The sequence below is a fragment of the Peromyscus leucopus genome, chromosome 1 (assembly GCF_004664715.2).
Source record: "Peromyscus leucopus breed LL Stock chromosome 1, UCI_PerLeu_2.1, whole genome shotgun sequence".
Classification (NCBI taxonomy): Eukaryota; Metazoa; Chordata; class Mammalia; order Rodentia; family Cricetidae; genus Peromyscus; species Peromyscus leucopus.
In genome coordinates, this window is record NC_051063.1 from 515,204 (window position 1) to 540,841 (window position 25,638).

Sequence of the window (25,638 nt, forward strand, 5' to 3'; positions counted from 1 at the left end):
CCTTTAATCGCAGCACTCGGAGGTAGAGTCAGCCATCTGAGTTCAAGGCCAGCCTGGTCTACAGAGCCAGTACTAGGACAGCCAAGGTACACAGAGAAACCCAGCGTCAAAAAAGATTTTAAAAAAAAGGGGGGGGGGACTGGAGAGATGGCTCAGCGGTTAGGAGCACTGACTGCTCTTCCAGAGGACCTGAGTTCAATTCCCAGCAACCACATGGTGGCTCACAACCATCTGTAATGAGATCTGGTGCCCTCTTCTGGCCTTCAGGCGTACATGCAGGCAGAACACTGTATACATAATAAATAAATAAATCTTAAAAAAAAAAAAAAAGTCAGCATACAGGGAGCTGGAGTGGAGAGACAGTTCAATGGTTAAGAACACTAGCTACACTTGTAAAAGACCTGGGTTCAATTCTCAGCACCCACATCAAGTGGTGGCTATAGTCCAGTTCCAGGGGAAACATTCCCTCTTCTGGCCACTGTCAGTACTGCATGCATATGCAGACATACATGCAGGCAAAACACACATAGAATAAAAATACATCTTTTTAAAAAAATAAGTGTGTGTCTCAAGCACCTCGAGATGTAACACCATGTAACTAGCATAAACCCACAATGTTACAACAACATGAGGAATTACTCCCACTGGTGTTTCCTGTCAGGGTCCCAGCCTTTTATACTGGTTTCTCTGGCCAGTAGGGAGTCACCAAATGTCTCTGTGCCTGGGCAAAGAGCAGCTAGGAAGGGAGCAACCAAGACACATGACTAAGGTCCCAAAGACACTCCCGTCAGAAAAACCTTTGAGGGGGAAACAGCTGGCCTGGCCTGCTTGCTGCCTGCTCTCTTCTAGAATGGCACTTCAGAGAGGTCCTAGGTTCAATCCCCGGCACCAAGACTCACACATACCCCGTATATGGCATGCACACAGTCGGGGCTCAGTCAGAGTATTTAGGTGGACCCATTGTAGTCAGAGAGCAAACCCTACTCCCCCCGGCCCATCTGTCCCCACATTCTCAGACAGGGTCTCACTAGGTAACCCTATCTAGCCTGGAACTCACTCTGTAGACCAGGCTGGCCTCACAGAGATCCACCTGCCTCTGCCTCCTGAGTGCTGGGATTAAAGGTGTGCGCCACCATACCCAGCCAGAGACTTGGAGTTGATTTTAGCTAGAGCCTAAAGCTTGCAGGAAGCCCCCACTGTCCTGCCCAGTAAATCCAAACAGCTAAACCCATTTCATGAGTGACACGGAGAAACTCAAGAGTAACCAGCATAAAACTATGAGATCATCAGGGAGCAGGGCTGGATTCCAAGACCTGGCCTTTCACGCTCAGAAGAACCAGGAAATGGGGCCTCTGGTCACAGCAGATCCAGCACCGAGCTATCGTGGTTCCACGTACATTCAAGCCCTGCCTCCTGGAGCTGCCTATGGCTGCCCCCACCTGGACCGGCATTGAGAGCGAGCAGCTGGTCAGCCAGGATCCTGTAGGTTTCCAGCACCTTCCAGCTGTGAAACTTCCCGGCAAGCCATACACTCTGCAGGGGTCTATTTCCTTGCCTGTAATAAGAGCTCAGGGCAGACCGGACTCAGGGAGTGTCGGGAGGAGCCACAGCATTAGTTTGTCATTGGCATTAGCAGGGCCAGTGCGCACTGTGTGGGCACAGCTCCAGGGCAGCGAGAAGGCGCCTGTGTGTGTGTTTGAAATAGTCTCCATTGGTAGTCCAGGCTGACCTCAAATTCCCAATCTTCCTGCTGGAATCAAGAACGGCCTGGCCTAAAAGACACATTGTTTGTTTGTTTGTTTTTCAAGACAGGGTTTCTCCGTGTAGTTTTAGTGCCTGTCCTGGATCTTGCTCTGTAGACCAGGCCAGCCTCGAACTCACAGAGATCTACCTGATTCTGCTGGGATTAAAGGAGTGCACCACCCCAGCCTGGTCTATACCCACACTTTTTTTTAAAAAGCTTCTTTCCAGTAAGATAATCCGTCACGGAGAAAGACATGTAAAGATTGTATTAACTGATCCTAAAGGTGTAGGGACACAGCCCAACTCAGGAGGTTTGCAGCAAGCTGGAGGCTATCCTTGGTTACATGGGGAGACCCCCTCTCAAAAATCAACCCTCATAACAACAAAAAGACTTCTAGCTCATAAGAGAGCACATGCTTCCATGAGACAAGAGAAAACCATGAAGTCCTCCAGGCAGTATAATATAAAACATAACTATCATTTATTCTCATAGACATAGGATTGATTATAGACATCAAGGGTCTTTTTTTTTTTTTTTTTTTTTTTTTTTTGAGGCAGTATCTCGTATATCTCAGACTGGTCTCGAACTCTTGATGTAGCTAAGGACAATCTTGAGCTTCTGACCCTTCTACTTCTAACTGGGCTTACAGGTGTGTGCCACCGGGCCTAGTTTATGCACACCACGGATGCACCCCTGGCTCCCTACACACTAGGCCAGCACCCTACCAACTCAACTACAGCCCCATCCCCCAAGAGCCTTTCATATGTTCTCATATGTACTGAATGGGCCCAAGCCTAAGGGAGAGGCAGAGCACAGACCCAGGATGGTAGGTAGCTTGTACTGGGGTCCACTTCAGGAGCACAGGGCGTTCTTCTTGGCCCAGCTCTGCCTTCTCACAGCCCTTTTAGGGATCCATGACATCCCTATCCATTCAATAGGACTTGGGTGCAGGAGGCCCTTGACCCGGGTTCCCAGAAAGATCTCTGAATAAGGCAATCTAGGCCAGATCCTGCTTTCCCGAAACCAGAAACACCAGCCCAAGGGGTTCACATGACACCTTCCATGGATGGCAGCAGGTGTGGACCAGACTATACCTGAGTCTCTTGGTTCAGGCCACAGAGCCTCAAGTTCCCAGTGGAAGCTGAGCTGTGGGCTGCTTACATCTCTGTAAGGAGTGCAGGCAATCAGGAGCCTGGGCTCAGGTAAGATGAAGGAGCCAGGAAGCCTGGGAAGCAGAGGCCATCGAGTCTTTGATTGGGCTGGTGAGATGGCTCAGCCGGCAAAGGCACTGGTTACACCAGAGCGCCATCCGGGTCCCAAGCCCACATAAAGGTGGACCGGAGAGAACTGACCCCGCAAGTCACCCCATGCACGAGGGACGTGTGAGCGCACACATACACAAATACAGAAACGAAGGCTGGCGAGCTGGCTCAGCAGTTAACGGGGTCTGCCACCCAGCCTGAGGACCTGAATTCAATCTCCAGGATCTACACAGTAGGAGAATCAGCTGCCATGACTTTCCTCTGACCTCCACACACACAAGTGGCTCACACACACCCTCAAATGCTCGAACACAGTAAGTGCAACTTTTAAAAATGTTTTGGGCTAGGCTTGATGGTACTTGTCTTTGATCCCAGATGTAGGAAGCAAACACAGGCAGATCTCTGTGCGTTCCGGGGCTACATCGAGAGCATCTCTCTCTCTCTCTCTCTCTCTCTCTCTCTCTCTCTCTCTCTCTCTCTCTCTCTCTCTCTCTCTCTCTCTCTCCCCCCTAGCTATCCTGGAACTCGCTCTGTAGACGCTTTTCCTGGAACTGAGATCTGCATGCTCCCACATGCTGGGATAAAAGGCATTCGATGACACTACACCTGGCAAATTTTATCTTAAAACACCAGAAAACCATTTAGATGGGCATGGGGGCTCACTTCTGAAAGCCTCCTACTTGGGAGGCTGAAGCAGGATTGCTAAAATTTTTGGTCCAGCCTGGGCTGTATAGTGAAATCAGAGTCAGACACAAAAAGTTGGTTTTTGTTTTGTTTTGTTTTTTTTCAATGTCTTTTTGTTTGTTTGTTTTTTGAGACAGGGTGTCTCTGTGTAGCTCAGAGATCTATCTGCTTCTGCATGGGCCACCACCGCCAGGCTGTTTTAAACAGAGTCCCATGCTGGCCTCAAACTTCTGATCCATCTGTCTCCATATCCCAGTGCTAGGATCCGAGGTTTGGAACACACCCAGCGTCACTCTAAGTTTAACATTTAATAACCCAGTCCCTTTCCAGCTTGTTGGAAGCTTCCTAGGGCCACACTTTGTAAGCAGGATGGAAGGCTATCATGAAGCCCAGGCTAGCCTTGCATTTATCCTTTTTTCCTCTATTCCAAGTGCCAGGATTGAGGGTGTGGGCCCACACCTGGCTTTAAACTTACATTTAATACTGCTGTTTCCAGAAAGTGTTCCAGGAAGTGCAAGGGAAACAAGAAGATTCCATCTCACTGGTTATCACTAAGGGCTCCGAACAGTCCAGGACTGAGACATGAGATACCAGTCAACATGACACAGACCTTGCTTCTTGGAGGGGCCTTTTGGAATGTCACTGGTGACCTTGAGAGATGACTGGATGTCTAACCCACCCTTCAGGGTGACCTATGAATTAGCTTTGAGCTATTTTGTTATAAAGGTCTGTGATGGAAATGCAGATGTTGCCATCAGATGAGCATTTGCCCTGTGGATATTAGCTATGTTTTGTATCAGTCTGTAAATTCATTTCAACATATCAGATAGCTTGCAATTTTAGAGTTCTGCTTAGCCTAAGGGCTGTATAGGGTGGGGACCCAAGATAAGGAAGAGACTAGTCCAATTGGTTGAAAGTTCATTTTTCTCCCAAAAAAGGTCAAAACATTTCAGCATTCGAATGCAGATTTGGGCACTTTTAGATCCTTGCTGTGGTTTGCTATGCTGGGGGCTGTTTTTCCCCACAGCCTTATTTATAATAAAAGGTAAGGCTTGCAAGGCCTCCACACCTCACTGAAGACGGCCTTTGACAGGTCAATTTTGTTGCTTAGAATCATCCAGAAATCCAAAGCACACCATCTACAGTGATTTCTTTTTAGGGAAGACTGGGTGACTGACTGCAAAGCTCTGAAAACCAGCCCACTCCCCCCACTTCCTTCTGTAAAACTGAGGGCTCCTACACACACACACACACAGCCCATGGTTTTGTTTGGATAACCACCAGGGAAGCTGACGGGACCTTAGAAAGGAGCAGTCTCCAGGACAAAGCCCCTGTCCCTTAAAGAGACCAGGTGGCTGGTGGTGGTGCACGCCTTTCATCTCAGCCATTGGGAGGCAGAAGTAGGCGGATCTCTGAGTTCCAAGGCAGCCAAGGCTACACAGAAAACCTGTCTCGAAGGGGGGAAAATAAGGAGAATGAAGCAAAGGTGTCACCTAGTTGCTGTACACATATGGACACAATGAAAGATCACAGAAGAGCTCCGTGGACACCAAGGGCCCACCTCCACCACCACGCCACCACCTCCACCCCACCTCTACCCCCATCCACCCCACTTCCGTTGCCAAGCAGAGTTCCCAGTCCTATCATCTGAATGCCCGGGGGAGGGGGGTGTCCAATAGATCATTCTCCAACCTGTGCTTCTAGAGACCCTGTATCAAAAACAAAATAAAACTTGGGGCTGGAGAGATGGCTCAGAGGTTTAGAGCACTGGTTGTTCTTCCAGAGGTCCCGAGTTCAATTCCCAGCAGCCACATGGTGGCTCACAATCATCTGTAATGAGAACTGGTGTACTCGTTTGGCCTGCAGGGATATGTGCAGGCAGAACACTGAATACATAATAAATAAATCTAGACCAGACTGAATACACACACACACACACACACACACACACACACACAAATGCAAAATGAATACACCCAAGGTGGACACAGACCTGAAGAATGACCCCGAAGTTCACGCACCAAGCAGCAGGCTGACTTTATGCTCCCCACCACACACACACACACACACATCCAGAACGGACCTAACTACATACATTTCGGACTCTTTAAGAACCAGGGGAGTGCTAATACAAGTAGAACATACCAGAAAAAACTTACACACAAGCCTGGTGGGAGGAAAAAAAAAAACATTCAAAATTTATTTTCGGACAGACAGCATCAGCAGGTAAAACTACAGCGTAGTTCACACATTCATTCACAGGGTGTGAGAAAAGCCATGGCTGGTGTGTTCTCTGTAACAATATCCACTTCACAGTGTAAACAGCTGAACAAGCGAACCAGCGACCACTTTTGTCACTAGGTCACTTACAATCCCAGAAGGAAAGGCACAACTTGGCAAAAAAAAAAAAAAAAAAAAAAAGTTTTGGATCCTAAATCAGGTGCAAGAACAAAGAATGGGCAGGAGACTGGCGGACGAGGCTCCGCCCTCATTTTGGCAATGGCATTTCACAGGGCAGGGAGAAATCTACCCAGGAGCTAGAGAGATTAAGTCCCTCCTTCCTCATTAAACCATCCGAACACTGTTACAACAGCTGCTCAAAATTATTACATGTACAAAAATATAATAATAATAATAATAATTAAAAAAAAAGCCCAGAACCAACCATGGAGACATCTTGAATGAACAACTGGCCCTTCTCACCACATTAACTCTTAGGTTTAAGACCTGGGAATACTTTGCGGTCACAAAATAGCAAAATAGACTTTTTTTTTTTTTTTTACTTTTGGGCTATAAAAATAAAAATAAATGAGGTAGATAAATTAAAGCCCTCACACCCAAGACTTGCCTATCTCTATGATATAACTAACCTTCATCATGGCAGAGGGTGGGTGACGTGGAAACCTCCCAGACTTGGGATAAGGAAACTGAAGTAACAACAGAAGAGGCCCGGTGGAGCGGGGAGGAGACTGGCCCTGGTCAGTTTGCCCCTAAGAAGGAACACGAAGAACTTCGGCAATGCAGTGGGGCACGGTAGAACCACCCGAAGTCACCTGAGGTTCCCCTCTCTGGTGCCCGGCCACTCCAGGGTCTGGGGAGAAGGTGGTTTGTGGGAGAAGGGGGGAGCAGGTGGTGCTCTTGGGACTCCAAACCGGTTTAAATAAGCATCAGGGTAAGAGGTGGGCTCCCTGGGGACCAGGGTCAGTGTGTGGAGGGCATCCTACAGAGGTTCTCAGGTTGGAGCAAGTGGGCTAATTGGACCACCTTAGTTTTTCTGAGGTTTCATTTCTTTCTCTTAAAGTACATTCAACAACAGAAGATGAACACAGGGTCCCTACAAATGTGTCCATTTACCCGCATTAGTCACCATGGAAGCACACAGCACCCTTACCCCTGGACTGAGGTAAGTAATCGCTTCCACTGTGGTCCAATTTGTCCCAACTGTTTCACTTTGAAACAGGTGCAGTCTTTGGAAACAGCCACGAGGTCACACAAAGCCTCCAGTATACAGTTTATCCCAAGTAACAAAGCTACTCTTCAAACCCGCTTCTATCCCAAAACTTAAGTCCTTTTTTTTAGTTCTGTTTTTCAACTTTCTTTCTTTTTTTTCTTCTTTTTTTCTTTTGTTTTATTTTGATTTTTTGGAAAGCAGCATAGCAACAATTAAGACCTTAGAACTGCCCAAGGCTATGGTCACAAGTGTAAACATCACTTGCATATCAGGAAGAGAAAAAGCAGAAGACGGTAAGAAAACTAAACAAGGAAGCAGATCTCACTCCAGCTACTCCCCTCTTTGGCCTTAGCTGACTGCGATCTTGTTTTCTTCCAGGAAGTGGGGGAACTGGTGCTTGGCCACACCATCGGGAACAGCAGCAGGCTTCTCCACGTTCCCACTCACAGCAGACTGAGAGCCATCGAGCTTGGAAAGTGTGGCGCTGCTCACCACGGAGCTGGCCCCCAGGGACACTGGCAGGGTGGGGATGCCTCCGCTCTGGATCACAGAGATCTCATTGGTCTTCATGGCCAGGCCCCCATTGAGGACGCTGGTATACTGGTTCCACGTGGCAGGGTCGACACTCACGGTGGGGGACAGGAGTTCCTTGGGAAACATCTCAGACACTCTCTTGCCTTCTGCTCCTAGCACAGCCACAGTGTTCTCTATGGCCAGCTTCCTGCCACGCCGGGCGGAGTTATTGTTAGCCCCGTGTGTCGTGTAGTGTACCTGTGGGGGACAGCAAAGAGGGTTCATCAGATAAAGTCCCCTGCCTGTCCGAAAGCCTGAGTCCATCTCCATATGCTCGTTCACCTCCAAATGGTGCACACCATCCAACCTTCATAATCACATCCTTTTTCTTAGAAATTAGACCAGGGGTGGTGGAGAAGCTTTTAAGAGGTAGTACAGTACCGCCTTGAGTTCAAGGGCAGCCTGAGCTACATAGTGAGACCTTGTATCAATAAGCCAGAAAATAATCAATTCAGGTTTCTGGGCTGTTTGAGAGCATGTCTGAATGTGTATCAGGAAAGAGGAGGAGAGAACAGTCTAGCCACCCTATGCCCAACACCCTACCAACATTAATAAGGGTAGGGAAACCCTCCAGCCACATCTGCCTAGCCATTCACAGGTACATTTACATAAACGTCTACTTCTCATCAGACATCATTGCCAATGTTAACACCTATGAATTCACAGACCTGTTCTGGGCCAGAACATCACACTTAACTGAGTAGCAGTGACATGGAAAAGCGCTGTGTAAGCAGGCTGTCCCAGCTGAGATTCATGGGACTGTCCACTGTGAGATTCTCGGCCCCATATTACTGTTACTTTTACAAACCCTACTGTGGGGGAAAGGAGGCATGAACTTCTCTCACTACATGTCAATCTCACAGGTATGCAAATGGAAATATTACTCAGAAAGTAATTTAGGCTGGGCAGTGATGGCACGCGCCTTTAATCCTAGCACTTGGGAGGCAGAGGCAGGTGAATCTCTGTGAGTTCAAGGACAACCTGGTCTACAGAGCGAGTTCCAGGACAGCCTGAGCTAGAGAGGCCCTGTGTCTTGGGAGGAAAAACAAAAAAGAGAGACAGAGTCTCTCCTAGCTGAGACTAACATTGGATACTCATTCTCCCCACCCCCACACCTTCACCTCTCAAGAACTGGAAGCACTAAGCCTGCTTTAGAAGGAGCTAGGGATACCCCAAGGGCTTTTAGGAATACTAGGCAAGTACCTCAAGACCAGCTACACTCCACAATAACTGAAACTTTTCTTGTAGTGCAGGAGATCAAACACACTCCTGAATGAAACCAGTGTCTCCAACACCAAGTGGAGAGAGGCATCCCACATAGGTACTGAGATCTGAACTGGGAGCCTCTGCAAGAACAGTAAATGCTTTTTAGCCCTGAGCTATATCTAGAGTATTGGGATTACAGGTTTGATTCACCGCACCTAACCACAATGCTTTTTTATCTCACCAAGGTCAAAAGCATCCTAGTCTGGGACTAGAAAGACGGTGGAGCAGTTAGGAGCCCGTGTGGCCCTCACAGGGCCCGAGTTCAACTCCAGAACACACAGGGAAGCTCAAAGCATCAATTACTTCTGATTGATTACCTTCCTCTGACCTCCACAAGTACAAGGCACAGACGTGGTACACATACACACACACAGGCAAAACACTTGTGCTCACACCTATAATCCCAGCAGTCAGGAGGATGAGTTTAAACCAGCCGAGGCTCCAGAGACACAAAACAGCTTACCTAGCAACTTACCTAGCAACCATAAGACTCTGGGTTCGATCCTTAGCAAGACACTAGACCAAATAAAAACTAGGTTTGGTGGTAGTCTGTCACACTAGCAGTCAGGAGGTGCCGCAAGGTTATAAGTTCAAGTTCATTAATGAGGCCAGCCTGGAACACCTACCTTTTCTCCCAAAATAAAAGCTTCACGTGATGGCTGAGATGTTGCTGTACCCTGGTTTTTCTTTTTCTCTTCTGTTTTTTGTTTTTAAACAGGATCTGTGTAGGCCTGGCTGTCTTGGAATTCCCTGTGTAGACTAGGCTAGCCTCAGAGATACACTTGCCTCTCTGTCTCTGCCTTCCCAGTGCTAGGGTAAAGGCAGGACTACAGTAGGTTTTCCCTTTAGTGGTGCTGTGGCTGGAGCTCAGAGCTTGCGGATGTTAACCCAGCACTCTACCGCTGAACTGCACCCTAGCCCCATCCCATTCTTTTTGAGACAGGGTCCTACTGTGTAGCCTTAGCCGGCCTGGAACTTGCTGTGTAGACCAGGTTGGCCTCCAACTCAAAGAGAATCCCCCCTTGCTTCTGTGTCTGGGGGATGAAAAGGCCCAAGACACCATAAACTGACTGATATTTTCTATCCAGAGACGTCACACACCAATCAATCCGTGCTCATCAACACCGTCATCAGAACGCACCTTCAGGTTGCCTTTAGTAGTGAAGGCTCGCCCACATATGTTGCAGACAAAAGGCTTTTCTCCCGTGTGCGTGCGCTCATGGATCTGGAGAGCACTGGCAGATGAGAAGTTCTTTCCACACCGGGTACAGCAGTGTTGCTTGGCCTGTCGGCGTGGCTGGGCCGCTAGCAAAGGCGTCATGCCTGAGGACAAGCTAGAGGGTCCCACAAAGGTGCCAGGAACTTCAACTTTGACATAGGTGGGCTGTGCTCGGATAAATGTTGACGGGATGCTGGTACGACCTAATGTGGAGAGGGGGAAAGAGAGAAACCTCCATCATCTAATGTCCACCTCACTATTTAAAACCAACCCTCCGCAACCACCGTCTAAGTGAGCTGAGTAGCTTACAATTATAGTCCAATCCATAGCAGCTCACTTAGAATTCTGTGTGTGTGTGTGTGTGTGTGTGTGTGTGTGTGTGTGTGTGTCTGTCTGTCTGTCTGTCTGTCGCTGCACATGGAAGTGTGGTGTGGAAGTTCAAAGGCAGCCTTGGCTGTTCCTGTTACCAATCAGGTCTTTGAGACAGGGTCTCTCATGGATCTAGAGTATCCGTAAGTGGGCTAGGCTACTGGCCAGTGAGCTTCGTCTCCAACCAGCCAGCACCAGTTCTAAGCGAATCCCTGCATGCCTGGCCTTTTACATGGAGACCTGAACTCAGATCGTTAATACAAACCTGACCTCTTTGAGTTCTTATTTACACAAAAAAATAAAACTCAAATACTTGGGAAAATTTGCCTTTTTTTATGCTTTAAAGCACAGGTAACAGAATATGTGTGCAGATAACATCCAAGTCTCAGAATAAAATATTATTGTCAGGGTTTGGGCTTATCTCAGCTACTTTGCTGGGAGGTAGAGGCAGGAGGGTGGAGTTCAAGGATCACCTTAACTGCACAATCAATTCAGGCCAGTGTCCTACCCAACCCCCTGAAAAAAAGCCAGATATGGTGGTGCATGCCTTTAATCCCAGTACCTAAGAGGTCGAGGAGGCAGGTGATCTCAAGTTTGAAGGCATCCTGGTCTACATAGTGAGACCCTACTTTAAAAAATAAAATTAAAAGGATGGAGGTTAGGGGGCTGTTGCCCAGAGAAAAGACATCCTGGGTTCCAGCACCACAATAAACGAAGTCACCACCTTCACACCATATCCAGGCATTTTCTGTGATTCTAATGAGGTATTCTGGATCAATAGACATCCTAATTGATACATCTAACATAAGGTATAGTCTTCATATGTGAGCACTGTGTTTCCTAGCAGGACCTCAGTTCCAAGCAACTACTGCTTGATTTCCATGGTCCAAACAATGCCTACTTCCCCAAACACATCTACCCAGGGGATCAAACTAAAAAATAAATATAAAAAATTTCAAAGAAAACCAACACCCATGCTGTCCACACTCAGCCTGCATGACCTATGATAAACAAATAGAAAGCCTACCAGGTCCCTCTACCCGGAAGTACAGACTAGCTAATTGCCCTATAGAAACCTCTTCAAGTCACACTGTCAAGTTCAACCCAGGCTCCTTTCCTGGTGACCTTGAGCCCCAAAGGGACATTAAGTGACATCCAAAGCTTCATCACCTTCCACGTCAATGCGGCCGCTCTCGACGCCCTCAGCCTTGTTCACCTCAGGAGACCGGGACTTGACGCTCTCGGCTTGGCTACCGGCAGGGGACACGGCCTGGAAGCACATGGTCTCCGTGGTATCTGGGCTTCGGCTCTGGCACTCCTGGTCACCCAGGAACGAGGACGAGTCATTGGTCAGGCAGTTGTCGCTCTCCACCAAGCCGTTTTCCCGGCTGCTCTGCCTCTGCAGGCCCAGAGGGTGAGGAGTCCCCTTTCCCTGGGCGTCCAGGGGAGCCATCACAGAAAAGCCCAGAATGGGTGACACCAGGTGGGTACTGGGAACGGACGTGGAGACCTTTGAAGAGATACTGGGTCCATCCTGGGGACAGATGCCATCTGCTTCAACCCTTTCCACCATGTCTTCCTGGCAGACGGCATTGGCACCGCCGTTCTCACTAATGGCCATGGGCTCAGGACCTGTAAAGTCGCAGGGACTCTCCGGCAGGGGCGTGTTAGGGATCTGGCCACCCATGTGCATCCGGATATGTTGCTGTAACATGACGGCATTGGTGAACTTCTTCTGGCAGATGGGACACGAGTGTTGCGTTTTTACGGCGGTGTTGGTCCGGTGCACCCCAAGGTGCGTCTTCAGATTGCCTTTGGTGGAGAAGGCCCGGCCACAGATCTTGCATTGGAACGGTCTCTCCCCTGTGTGGGTACGGTAATGCATCTTGAGGGAACTCTGACAGCTGAGCACTCGGTGACAAACGAGACACTCGTTGGGGTCGGTAGTGGCCTTGTCAATGTTCTCCACAAGCTGCTGCAATTTCAGAGTCTCCGATCCTGGCTCTGGGGTCCCACTCCCCTGGAAGACCCCAACCCTTGGGGGATTATGCACCAGCCCCACCCCAAGTAGTGGAAGTCCCACCTCATTTTCTGGAGAAGGCCCTGGCTGCATGTCGTTGGGCAGGGAGCCACCCATGAGGTCCTTGGGGTTAGGCCCTGAAGTGAGCTTTTGAGGTAGCCCTATGGAAGGGGTTCCTGTGACATGGACAGGTTCAGTGTCTACAGACAGACTCGATTCATCTACAGGGATGGGGACAGAGAGTGAATAGGGGGCGCCGGTGCCTCCCGCCACTTTGTCCTGGAATTCGGCAAACAGCTGGGGGTTTGCCTTCACCTGAGGGTGTCGGTGGAAATGTACCTTGAGGTTGCCCTTGGTGGTGAATCGGTGACCACAGACAGAGCACACGTAAGGTCTCTCTCCGGTGTGGGAGCGGAGGTGGATCTGCAGGGAACTATCGGTCCCGAAAACCTTGCTACAGTACTTACACTTGTGTTTGCCGAGGATGGCCTCGTCCTTGGCCTTGACATCCAACGCAGCCGCGGAGATGTTTGGGGGCTTCCCCTTTCCTTTCTTGGATGGATCGAGTGCCACGGTTGAGAAGGGACTCTGAAGAAGCACAGAGCCCGGGGTCTGAGGTAGCAGGGCACTTGGGAGACGAGACATGAAGTTGGGGAGAACCCGAGTCCCATCAGGCTTCAAGGTGAAGGGCGTAAACCCCGGAGACAACGAGTTTGCTGTAGAGGGGACACTGGCATGAGGTAGTTTGGCTGGTTTCAAGGCATCTAGAGACAGAGCCGGGTTTGAGGATTTCTGGCTGAGCAGGGCCACAGCTGCGGACACCTGCTGGGGATACGGACACCTGCTGAGACACATGGTTGCTTAAGGCCTTCAGAGTGTCGGCACCGGCCACTCCAGAGTGGAGGGCGTGCGCAGCCCACATGTTCACCTGGATACGGATTTGTTCTGTGAGCTGGATCTGCTGGAGCTGCTGCTGCTGCAGACACAGGATCTGCTCCAGGACCCACGGGATGCTGTGGGCAACCGGGACAGGCGCTGCAGGGGCATCCGCACTCCGCTGGTTCACCGCCACCTTGGTGCCGCGGAGCGCCTGCAGAGTCACATTGGTGTTGGCCACTTTGCCTTTGGGTAAGTAGCTTATGTCCTGGGGTGTGGTGGGCAGAGTGGGCTCTGTCTTTAAGTACAGGATGGAGTCTGTGCCCAGCTTTTCCTTCAAGTCCCCTGAGCTGCTGCTGCTGCCGTCCTGGGGACTGTCCTTATTGCTTGGGCTGTCCGGATGGTGGCTGAGGACAGCTCTGGGGAAGTCCTCTGAAGGCACTGGCCCCTCACTGTCATTCATGATGAGGACGGGAGGATTTTTAGGGCAACTTTTATTGTGTTCCATGAACTCAGAGAGACTGAAGAACTCAGCACAGCACTTCTCACAGATGTGAGTCTCCTCCCGCCGGAGGCGCTTCACCGGGACCGGGACCGCGGCCTCTGTCACTCCGTCGCCATTCCCTAGGGAGTTCACTGGAGCACCTGTGCAAGGAGAGAAAAGGGTAAGCACTGAAAAGGGACCTGGAGTGACCACCAGTCCTGATTCAGGAAGACTGTGTACGGGACAAAGTCCCTACAGCCTGAATGACCTAAACGGTGTAATGAGACTCACATCTCCCCTAGAAGACACACACCCCATGCCTGTCTGTGTGCACGACTTTACCTGGATGGAGTCTTTTTTTATAGTCTCACTTAGCGCAGGCAGCCCCAAACTGGCTTTGTAGCTGAGGCTGGCTTGGAACTCCTAACCCTCCTTGCCTCTGCTTCCAGAGTACTGGGATTACAAGCGTCTGTTACCATGCCCAGCTTGGACAGGGGGGTCTTTGGCAAACATTAGGCTGGATCTTCTTTTTTTTTTTTTTTTTTTTTTTTTGAGACAGGGTTTCTCTGTGTAGTTTTGGTGCCTGTCCTAGATCTGGCTCTGTAGACCAGGCTGGCCTTGAACTCACAGAGATCCGCCTGGCTCTGCCTCCCAAGGGCTGGGATGAAGGGCACGAGCCTAGCTTAGGCTGGGTCTTAAGCTAGAGTACAGCATCACTCCAAGAGGAAAAATAGGGACCAGTGAAACAAGACATAGTCACAGCGACCGGGGACTTGAGAAGGCCACGGCAGAGATGGAGTCAAGGGGCTTCACCAAGAACCACCATTCACAGGAACCACCATTCACAGGAACCACCATTCACAGGAACCTTATTAGTTTCCCAGAGCCTCTAGGAGGAACCCTGTCACCTAAACTCAGACCTTCCACACCTGTGACAACGCATCAACTGCTGCTACCCAACCTGTCGTTAGGTGCAGCAACAGAGGACAAGCTAGTTTACCTCGTGGTAGTCACAGCAACACAGGATACCCAGCTATCTTACTAAGGCTCTTACTTTGTAGTCTAGGCTAGCACTGAATTTACAGCAACCCCACCTCAGCCTCCCAGGTGCCAGGATTATAGCCATGTGCCATTACTAGATGGCTGTTAAGCCAACCCCCATTAATCCCTAGAAAGGCCAATAGAGGACAGTCAATACCAAGGACATTGAAACTGGGTCAAATCCTAACTGATCTTCCACCATGACCCAAGTAAAATGGAATATAGTAAATCACATTCAACCCAGGCGGTAAGCATACATCACCCAAGGGTGACAAGTTCAAAGGTGCTGCCAGGACTACCAATCCATCCCGGATTAGGCAAGTCTGTGATATTTAGGGATGGGGGGGAGGGGCTGAGGCTAGAGGATCATGAGTTCAAAGCCAGCCTGGTAGTTGGGCCTTGGGGACCACCTTTTTAATCCCAGCACTTGGAAGGCAAAGGCAGCCAGATCTCTGAGTCCAAGACCAGCCTGGTCTACATAGCAAGTTCCAGGCCATTCAGTGAGACCCTGTCTCAAAAACAAAAATCCAAAGACAGGCTGGTATGGAGCAGTAAAGGCCAGATAGTTAACTAAGTGAGACAGGCTCGATTCAGGGATATAGCTCGGTGGTAGAGAGCTGGACCAGCATGCAAGAAGTTCTGGGTTCAATCCCCGGTACCACATTCGCACTTGGAATATAGGACACAGTCCACCTGGTGAATGTGCAAAGGACAAGAATCTCTCTAAAATTTCTCTACCTGGGAAAAACTAATGACATAAACTGGTGATGTGTGCAGACAGACTCCAGTCCTCTCAATGGGAAGTCTGCTGTGTACCAGTCAGGATCCGCAAGCCTTTATGTAAAAAATAGAAACAAGAAATGGGAGGAGGTCTGGTGCACACCTTTAATCCCAGCACTCAGGAGGCAGAGGCAGGCGGATCTCTGTGAGTTTGAGGCCAGCCTGGTCTACAGAGTGAGTTCCAGGACAGCCACGGCTACACAGAGAAACCCTGTCTAGAAAAACCAAAAAGAAAGAAATGGAAGGCCAACACCCCAGTATTCCGCTACCTGCTACCATCCGACTCCTACGACATTAAATACAGAAGAAGTCAGGGCTCTCCTACTTGGCCTTTCAACAGACTAGTGTTTAAGGTTCTGAGTCCTTTCTCCCTTAATTATTTGTCTGTCGGTGACCTCGTGCATGGGTTTGCTCGTGCAATTCCATGAATGGAAGTCAGGACAACTTGTGAGGGTTGCTTCTCTCCTCCATTCACTGGTACATCTTAACCAGCTGAGCCATCAGACAGGCCTAGATTGAGTGAGTCTTCAATACTGTTTTCTGAGACTCTCACATTGGCCAGTCATATCCTCATCCTCCTGCCTCTTCCTCCCAAGTGCAGGATCTACACCTGTGGAGGGGGAGAGTGGATCCTATGAATGCAACCTAGAGCCTCACAGGCTGGGGAAGCACCCTAGCGCTACGCTGCATCACAGCAAAATCCTTGGTTTTTGACCGACAAGGCTGCCAAGTTCAATCTAGCACAGCCTTAATAAAACTCTCAACTGAGTGACAGGATGGAACGTTATGAGGCGTGCGTGGCCGAGGGAAGGGACAATAACCCGAAACATTGGAATGCCAAGGTACCAAGTTCCAAGTATTAGACTTACACCTTAAGAATGTTTATCAAGGGGCCAGAGAGATGGCTCAGTGGTTAAGAGCACTGGACCTGGGTTCAACCCCCAGCACCCACACGATAGCTCAAAACTATCTGTAACTCCAGTTCCAGGGGATCTGATACCCTCCTCACCTGTAGGTGCTGCATAGACATCACACACACACACACACACACACACACACACACACAACACACACACGAACGAACGACAAAGAAGTCCTCATAAATGTAATGCAACTGGGTCCTCAGACCAGTGACTTCAAGCCATGCCTCAAACATTACTCTGCAGTTCTTACTGCACAAGGAAGGGGACACTAGGGACCCTGCCTTAAGTCTTTCAGGGTCAGTCTGGGCTACCTAGACACCTTGTCTTGATATCACACCTTTCAGGATAGTGCCCAAGCAGTGAACAGCTTTTGCACCAATTCTGCTCAGTCAATCCCATTTCATGACTCCAGCATCAGATCGGCTCAAAAGAGTGCTTGCTCTTCTTCCAGAGGACCAGGGTTCGATTCCCAGCACCCTCATGGTTGCTGTAACTTAACTCTAGTTCAAGAAGATCCAACACCCTCCTCCCCATCAAGCACCAGGCATGAACAGTCGGACTCAAAGCAAAAAAATGCAATTAGTAAAATAATCAGCTGGTGTCGGTGGTGGTGGTGGTGGTGGTGGTGGTGGTGGTGGTGGTGGTGGCGGCGGCAGCGGCGGCACATGTCCCAGCACTCAGGAGGAAGAGGCAGGTGGATCTCAAGTTCAAGGCCAGCCTGGTCTACAGAGCTAGTTCCACGATAGCCAGGGCTACACAGAGAAACTCTAAAATTTTTTAATTAAATAAATAAATCTTAAAAAAAAAAAAAAACCTCCTCTGGGAGGAACAGGCAGAAAGGTAGGCAGCCACACATGAAGGCGTACAACTTCCCTGCACGGCTGACAATATGAAAATTATCCTCTGCCTCAGCACACGGCAACACCAACAGCTCTTGGTCTCTCAAGTTTCCAGTTAGATAAATGAAGAGTAAACCAGAAAAATTACGTTAGACTCCTTCTTCAGTACCGGTCATGGTGCTATTGGGCACCCCCACCTGAGAAAAATATACCCAAGAACAACTCTGTCTTCTCTAGGAGAACATGAGTTTGCCTTGTTTGTTGTTTTGTTTTGTTTTTAGAGAAGAGGTTCTCTGTGTACCCCCAGCTGTCCTGGAACTCGCTCTGAAGACCAGGCTGGCCTCGAACTCAGATCCGCCTGCCTCTGCCTCCCGAGCTCAGGGATTGAAGGCCACTAGGCCTGGCTGCACCACTTTCCCTGTTGTTTGAACTGAGCGTTCACAGGCCACACTGGCCCTGAATTCACTGTAGCCCAGGCAGCCTCAATCTTCCGTTTGTGCCTCAACCAAGATTATAATACTTCAGCACTTCAGGCCTTGCTGCCCAAGAATTTTTAGGAGAGAAAGGAATTTTCTGAAAGGCAGGAAACAGGCTGGGCAGGGTGGGTGTATAAAAACATAAATGTCTACAGGGAAGTGAAACTCCTGCCTCCTAGACAAGGCCTGGGAGCCTGGGATAGAAAACTGTAGCCACAGCTGTCCTGGAACTCGCTTTGTAGAACAGTTTGTCTTAGAACTCAGAGATCCCCCTGCCTCTGCCTCCTAAGTGCTGGGGTTAAGGGCGTTCGTTCTTCACCACCACGGCCAGAAGGTCTCTTTCAAACTGGCACCAACTAGGGTAGAGTGCAAGCGCTTCCAGGGAAGTACTGTCTCCATTCTGCCTTTGCACATCACCCACTCTGGAAACCACTGATGCACGGACCATTCATTCCATTCTGCTCTCTCCTGAGGCTGGGTCAAGTGTCTAGACTGCCCTCCAATGCTTGTCCAGATGACCTTCAACTTCCAATCTCCAGCTTCCAGCTTCCTAGTGCTAGAATATTAGAATGCACGCAACACCAACCATATCTAGTTTTAAGTTTTCTGAAAGGCTGAAGATGGACCCTACAGCTTAGCTTCAAGCAAGCACTCTACCAATTAGATGACATCCCCATCTGTCTTTAAAAGGCCAAAGCATTCTCCAAGCACAGCCACACCATACCATAACTAGGCCATCTTTGTTAGTTAGGCAATTGAAGTATCTTTGAACCCATTTTGCAGATGTAGACTAGATACTAAGGTTCAGCAAGAATTAAGTAACCAGAGCTACATCTTAAAATGTATTGCATCAGTTTCTGGAGAGTTTTTCCATTTCTCACTTAACTGCTTCATCCTTCACGAAATGTTCGCATCAAGCGTTTGTGGACCTCGTACATACCAATAACCAGACTCTTCCGATTCTGAAGCAGGCATCTTTAAATTTTGTTTTGAGACAAGGTCTAGCTATGTAGCCTCGGCTGTCTTTGAACTCACTATGTAGCTTAAGCTGACCCCGAATTCCTGGCAAGCCTCCTGCCTCGGCTTCCCAAGTACTGGCATTTATTATTAGCGTGTACTACTGTACCCAACTCTAAGGCAGCAGTCTTAACCTGGGATCCATTAAAGTTATCTAAGATCTAGTATTTCTTTCAGTCAGGCACGTAAGGGCCTTGAGACCTAGTTATGAACAGCACCTAAGACTGTCAAAACCAGAAACTACAAGTGTTCTCAGAGTGCTATGGCTCCTGCACCTTCTGGATAACTGTGGCATTTGACTGGCAGACAGGATACCAGACCTGCCATTTTATTAATAAAGGGGTACACGTTACTACAATATTCCCCTAATATCAGTAAAGGGGATGGATCCTGTAGACTCCAAAGGCAGAGGCTCAGAGGGGTCCTGTCTGTTACTACCAGCTCACCCTCTGGTAGGACCCCCACCCCCACACTGGGTATGGAGCCCAAGCCCTCACACCAGCTGGGGAGAGCCTCTCCCACTGAGCAGTATCTCCAACCCCCAATCTTTAATCTCCAGGACTTAACATACCCACATGCAATGCAAATACCATGTAAATAGTTCTCAGACTGCATTGTTTAGGGGAGAACCGGCCAGAAACAATAGCCAGGAGCACCAGCTCACCTTTGCCATTTTCAAGAATCTGGGGGGGTGGGGTGATAAGGACTAAATGTCTGTTCGCTGATCACCGTACTTCGTTCCCTAGTATTCTGTGCATCTTAACACTGGGCTGGGAAGGAACCTATGGCACAAAAGGTTAAGCACCTCTGCTCCAGAAGGACCCACCAGTTCCAAGTGATTTACAGCCAGGATGCCAACTGCCTTCACTGTATACACAAGCCCCAAAGCCAGCCTCTCTCCCTCCAGCCTGGCTGCTCACTGCACCAGCAACATCCCACTTAAAAACTGCAGCCGCTGTTTGCTTAGGCAGTAAAAAAAAAAGAAAAAAAAAAACTCGGTCCATTCCACCATCGGCAAATAGTGGGACCAGTATTTGCCAAGGAGTAAGAGGACCCTGTTAGGAACAATTGCTGGCTATGCTTAAGTTAGCCTGAAGGAAAGGGAAGCCAAAGTCCACAGGGATAGCGCCAGCAAGCCAGGCTTCCAACCCCCACCCCGAATTTTAGGAATGTTATCTCTCCAGCATCTAGTTATCCAGTAAGTTGGAAGAATGCAGTAAACCCAGCAGGGGTCTCAGATTCAATCTCGGCCAGATGGATGGAAAATACGCTTACTATTGTATAGGAAGAAAGCTAATCAGCCAGGAGGCCAATCCCTGGCTGGAGACACTCAAACAGTTAAAAAATAAAATAAAATCTGTAGATCTCGATAAAAGCCTGGCGACTCAGGCTTTGCTTATCTGTTACTGGTCCTGTATTAGAAGAATGACAATGAGCAGCTTACCTAAGGCACACCGTATCTTAGGCCCAGCCCTACCTCCAGGATAAGTGCTTACCAAAAAACAAAAAGGAATTATGTCTCTGGGTATTATTGACCCAGCTGTAGGGGCTTTTTTTTTAAAAACCAGTTTCATATAGCATATAGAAGCCTAGAAATCTAGGTGTAGAGATCAGATTTGACCCGATATTTAAGTCTCTACTTAATCAAAAAACCCACAAAAATTAAAAGCAGTCATGGATCAAAGTTCAGGGGCCCCATGGAAAAGATTTTTAAAGGGAGAGCCACTGGAATGGCTCAGTGTGTAAAGACACTTGCTACCACATCTAACGAGTTAGATCAGCTAGCTTCCGACCTCCACATACACATTGTAATTGTGGCAGCACACAAAATAAAAAAAAAAATGAATTTTGTAAGGGCCAAAGGCTCAAAATAAACCTTATCCAAATAAGGGATGCCCTGTCACCTCCTGCCTCAACTGGATGAACAAGCTTGCACACTCCAAGACAGAGCAGAGGTCTCTCTCCCTGGAAATGAGAAGCTGTCTGTCTCCAGCCTGTCTCCAAGGCTTTAACATGTTCAGGTGTGTTTGTTAAAAAACGTACAGATTAAAGTGATTAGTAACCTCCTCAATTCATTTCCTATTCCTCATTTTTTCAAATCACATGCTCCCGAGAAATGAACCCAAAGTGTTTTAGTTCTGATTGTTTCCCGGGGGTCCCATCACCCACAGCTTCTAAGGGCGATTTGAAAAGTCCGAAGGGGGGCTGGCTACAGCTTCCAATCCCAGCAGTGGGGGCAGAGACAGGAGCCCAGAACACTGGAGAGGCTGGGATGGTTATGGTCACACAGACAGACCCTGTGTGGGAGAAAAGCGGACCAAAACAAATCAGCTTCAACCCCTACCCATGGCCACCTCTTACAGAGGTGACCATCCCATCACCAGTTGCTCTAGGCCCCCCATGGATTCGAGGAAGGCTAAAATCAAGTTGGAGCAAAACCATGCACCAGGCCATGCCACCCGGGTAGCCTCCATTAACTTTCCAGTGAGTAAAATTCCAAAGCTACTTCAGTTCTATGGATTAACGGTAAAGTCTCGCAAGGTCCCAGCCTGGGGTCTGGCACACAACATGTTTCTAGTACTAGTAAGAACATCTTGAACAAAGTTACTGATCACACTCCCAACACACAATACGCTTCTATGGCCCATGTTTTCACTGCCCGTGTACACTAGTAGTACCCAAAGCCGGCGGGGGCAGGGGGCGGGTAGAGGATCCACCTAGGCAAGGCTATCCCCAGAATGGAATGCTGACCCTCTTACCAAATCTTGCCAAAATCTTTTCTCCCAAACTCCCATTTGACACTTTACATCCAAAAGGCGGAAATGCGAAACTAACCAAGCCTCAGCGCCCAAAATGGTCCCCCAGTCCCCTACCTAGATGGGAGCCTGCTAACCCCTCATCCCAATGACCAAGTGTCGTTTTCTAGCGGCCGTGCACCATTGAGGGTGAGGGAATGCATTTTACATGCAATTTAATGAATAAAAAAGGTCCTCTGCAAATTACAGCCCCCTCCCCCTTTGGGGAACTCTAAATTCACTTGAAACGTTAACTAAAGCCAGCACAGGCAGGTCAATAGAGGCTGGAAACAGGAGCTAAATTACTAAAAACCTGGGAATGGTAATAGCTGAAGGTTGTAATCCAGTTTAGCACAAAGGGCATTTGGAACCCTTTTGAGAAAATGCTAATTTTCCTCTAAGTACTGTAAGCCCCCTCTCTCTTCGACCACCTGCAGATTTTTTGATCTGCTAATTATTGCCCGGATTTCATTTTCTTAGCTCGAAAACTGCATTCTCCAAAGACTGACCGCGAGGGATCCAAACGCTTCGCAAAGATTTTAATCATCTATCGATACTGAGACTGATCCCAAAATGCAGCCATTAAATTTTAAAAAAAATAAAAGTCCTTCTCCAAGGCCACAAGCTAGGGCTCCGCAAATACGTTCTAAGAATTCTCCCACACGTACAAATGGAGATGGGGAAGGTAGGGACCCCGCCGAGATGCCCCGGGTGCAGATCTCGGGGCCCAGCTTGCCTCACTCACCAGGTGTGTGTCCCGGTCCGCACATGACCCGTTTCCAGAGGTCTCCAGAGGGCGCCAGAGCGCTTAGCGGCCGGGATCGGACCGCGGGTGATCCGCAGAAAACGCTTCCCAAACCGCTGTAGCAGCGCGCGCCCAGCGGCCTCAGGGCGCAGCCAGGTTAACCGCGACTGCAGCCGGCGGAGATTTCGGAAGCCCTTCTATAGCAAGCTACTCATCCACGCCCCCCCCCAGAATGCAAACCATGGTCTAAACACACAAAAACCACGCTAGTATGCGCTCACCCAAATGGAGGGGGATGGGAGGTCAGCGCAGGACCAGGGGAGGGGTCAGGGCTGGGAGCTCGCCCCTCCTCTCCCGAGGAAGCAGGCGGGCTTAGGGTTAACCCTTTTGTTCCAGGTGGACCAAGCGACCCAGCCTCTCCTCGATCAGTCCCCGTCCCCCCCACCCCCCCCCCCGACCCAGCTCCCCTGGCCAAGGCACAAAGAGTCCATCCCAGCTGCCGGGCCCTATGATGTGGGATGGTCCGACGCCCCAAAACTCACATCCACTCCCTCGACCAAGCAACGACCTTTCCATTTGCCCTGGGGGGTAGGGATACAATGGGGTGGAAGCTCACTGAACTCTTGATAAACTCGGGAAGTTGCGGAAAAGTAGGAACGCACTGCCGGGAAAGCGGGAGCGTCCCAGTTGAGCGCGCAGAATCCGCCGCTGCCGCGCACCGCCCACCAAGCGCGGAGAGCTGGAATCGGGCGGGAGGCCCAGGGGGACCCCCTCCCCCACGTTCCCAATTTCTCCGGCGACAGTCCGGCGGGCTGGGGCGAGGGGCTGGTAGAGACCGGCTGGGAAGGCGCTCGCCCGCAGCTCACGGCCGCGCCGAGGTCCTGAACTCCGCGGAGGCGCGGGCCGGGTCAACCGCAGCCCGACCTCTCCCCTTTCACCTCCCGGGCGTGTGCTGAGCAGTGCCGCCCGAGGGATTCGTGCAAAAAAATAAATAAATAAAACGGCGAAGGTGTAATCCGGCGGGGGTGACCATGCACCCTCCACCCGGGCCCCGGCAGCACCCTCCCGCTGGCCACTGTTATTTTTAGATAGTCGGAAATCAAAGATGGCTGGAGGTCAGGCCCCGAAAGGTTAGGGCGAGGATCGGCAGCAGGCGGCGTAGCCCCGGGGGAAAGGCGGAAAACAGAAAAAAAAGTAAACAAAATACATAAAACTACAAAAAAATAAAATAAAAGCCCCCAAAGGGAACTAAACCAAGTAGCCTCCCCCGCCCTCTATGCTGCGCGGGTGGCCCGCACCCCGGCCTGGGGGTGGGGAGAGGTCGCGCCCCCTCCCCCCACTCGGCCTGGGAGGGGCGCGTGCAACAGATCGCCCTCCTCGGGGGGGTCCCCCAGAGCTGCGCCCCCCCAGGGGCTCCCAAGGGGGTGGCAGAGAGGGTGGGAAGACTTGGGGGGTCTCTTTCTTTTAAAAGCGGCGCCACCAGAAAGTGTGGGAGAGGGAAGCCTAAGTTACCGGGGTTGGGGAGGGGGGGTGCTTGTGTATCGAGGCGAGGGAAACCAATTATGGGACTGAGGACAAGGAGAGGCAAGCTGGAGGGAGAGAGAGGCAGAGGGAAAATGGGGGACCAACTTCACCATAAGAAAGAATTGGGGGAAACTTTTATGAGGGGGTGGAATTGAGCTACTTCCCTCCCTCCGTCTCTCCTTTCCCGGAACGGAGTCCGGAATCCCCGTTCCAGAATCTGCTCCCGGAACCCGCGCCCTCGAGGGACGCACGGCGGTGCTGGGAGCACCCTCCCGGGACGCACGGACAGACGGGCGCACGGACGGGGCCGCAGCCGCACTCACCCGGTTCCTCCGCCGCCGGCGCCTCTGCGAGGTCGGGACTCGGCTGCTGCAGCGGCTGCTCGCCCTGGCCCTCCTCCGAGTTGATGTGCTGGGGCTTCGCCTGCTTGCGCCTCGACATGGTGCGCGCATCGGGGCGCCGGGAAGAGCCCCTGGTGACTTGCCACCAATTCCTGGAGTTGGGAAATTTTACCCCCCTTCGGCCGGAACGCGCATGTCCCAGTAATTATTATTATCAATAATGCATTGCGATTTATCATGAGCCCTGACAGCTGATTGGCCTGGGTCCAAGACCTCAGAGATCATTTAAATAAGCCCTCATTGATCAGGGAGGGGCGAGGCATGCTGGGCCTTGTAGTCCGGCCCTACATGTGACAAAGGCGTGTTCATCAGGGAAGCGTAGCTAATTAGCATCCGGGCTCAGATTGGCCGGGGCGTGGACCGACTCGGAGGGGACCATCCTCGCCGCCACTATCCGTGTGCTGGGACCAGAGAAGAAAAAGCGGGGAAATAGGTTTATTGAAAACCAGGGCTGGACATGAAAGTTCTAGAACCGATGTGTCTTGGAAATGCGCTCCAAAAATATTACTGTAGTAATTGGCGTGGTTGATAACTACCAGCTGAAAAAGAAGGTCTCTCCCTTCACAGAAAAGTACTTAGATTCAATTTTTACCTCTAAAATCAACCTTTCCAGGTTTTTTATTCAAAAATTTAAATTGCGGTTCGAAGGCTGCCGGAGTGGCCGGTGTGGTACGCGCGGCCTTCTGCCCATCCCAACTCTTCAAGCTACACCCCACCCCCCTACCCAATTTCACACTATTCGTCCCCACCACAACTTGCCTCCTTAAAATGCTGAGTAATAGCCTCGGGATTAATATTCACGAGCATGGGTTTGTTATTACAATGTAAAATTTCTGAATTTTAAAAGGTACTTCTCAGCCCCTGTCTGCTAACTGTAGAACTGACAGATTAAAAGCAAACTTCGTCAGAGATGATTCCAGAACAGGGAGCAGTTGCCGTTTCTTTCACAGAAGCGGCTTCAGTCCGCTGTGGGAAACGGGGCGTCCAGGAGGTACCCGAGTGTTTGTACTCACTGGTTACTAGGACATTTTGCAATGCAGACCCGCTTACAGAAAAGGCCACCTCTGTTAGAGGTTGTATGATCCTGATTGAGGGATGCCTGGAATTTCCTAAAGGGATGTGTGTGGATATAAAATTATACTTCACAAA

At 50.0% G+C, this 25,638-nt stretch overlaps 1 protein-coding gene across 1 annotated transcript; it reads right to left on the minus strand.

Annotated features, from left to right (window-relative positions):
- Nucleotides 1-5,868: 5,868 nt before the first annotated feature.
- Sall4 (spalt like transcription factor 4) lies at nucleotides 5,869-24,748 on the minus strand. Its single transcript, XM_028859023.2, is given in 5 exon segments — nucleotides 5,869-7,912; nucleotides 10,122-10,402; nucleotides 11,739-13,416; nucleotides 13,418-14,109; nucleotides 24,412-24,748. Coding segments are annotated over 5 exon segments (3,192 nt in total). The 5' UTR covers nucleotides 24,530-24,748; the 3' UTR covers nucleotides 5,869-7,489.
- Between the last annotated feature and the right edge of the window lie 890 nt (nucleotides 24,749-25,638).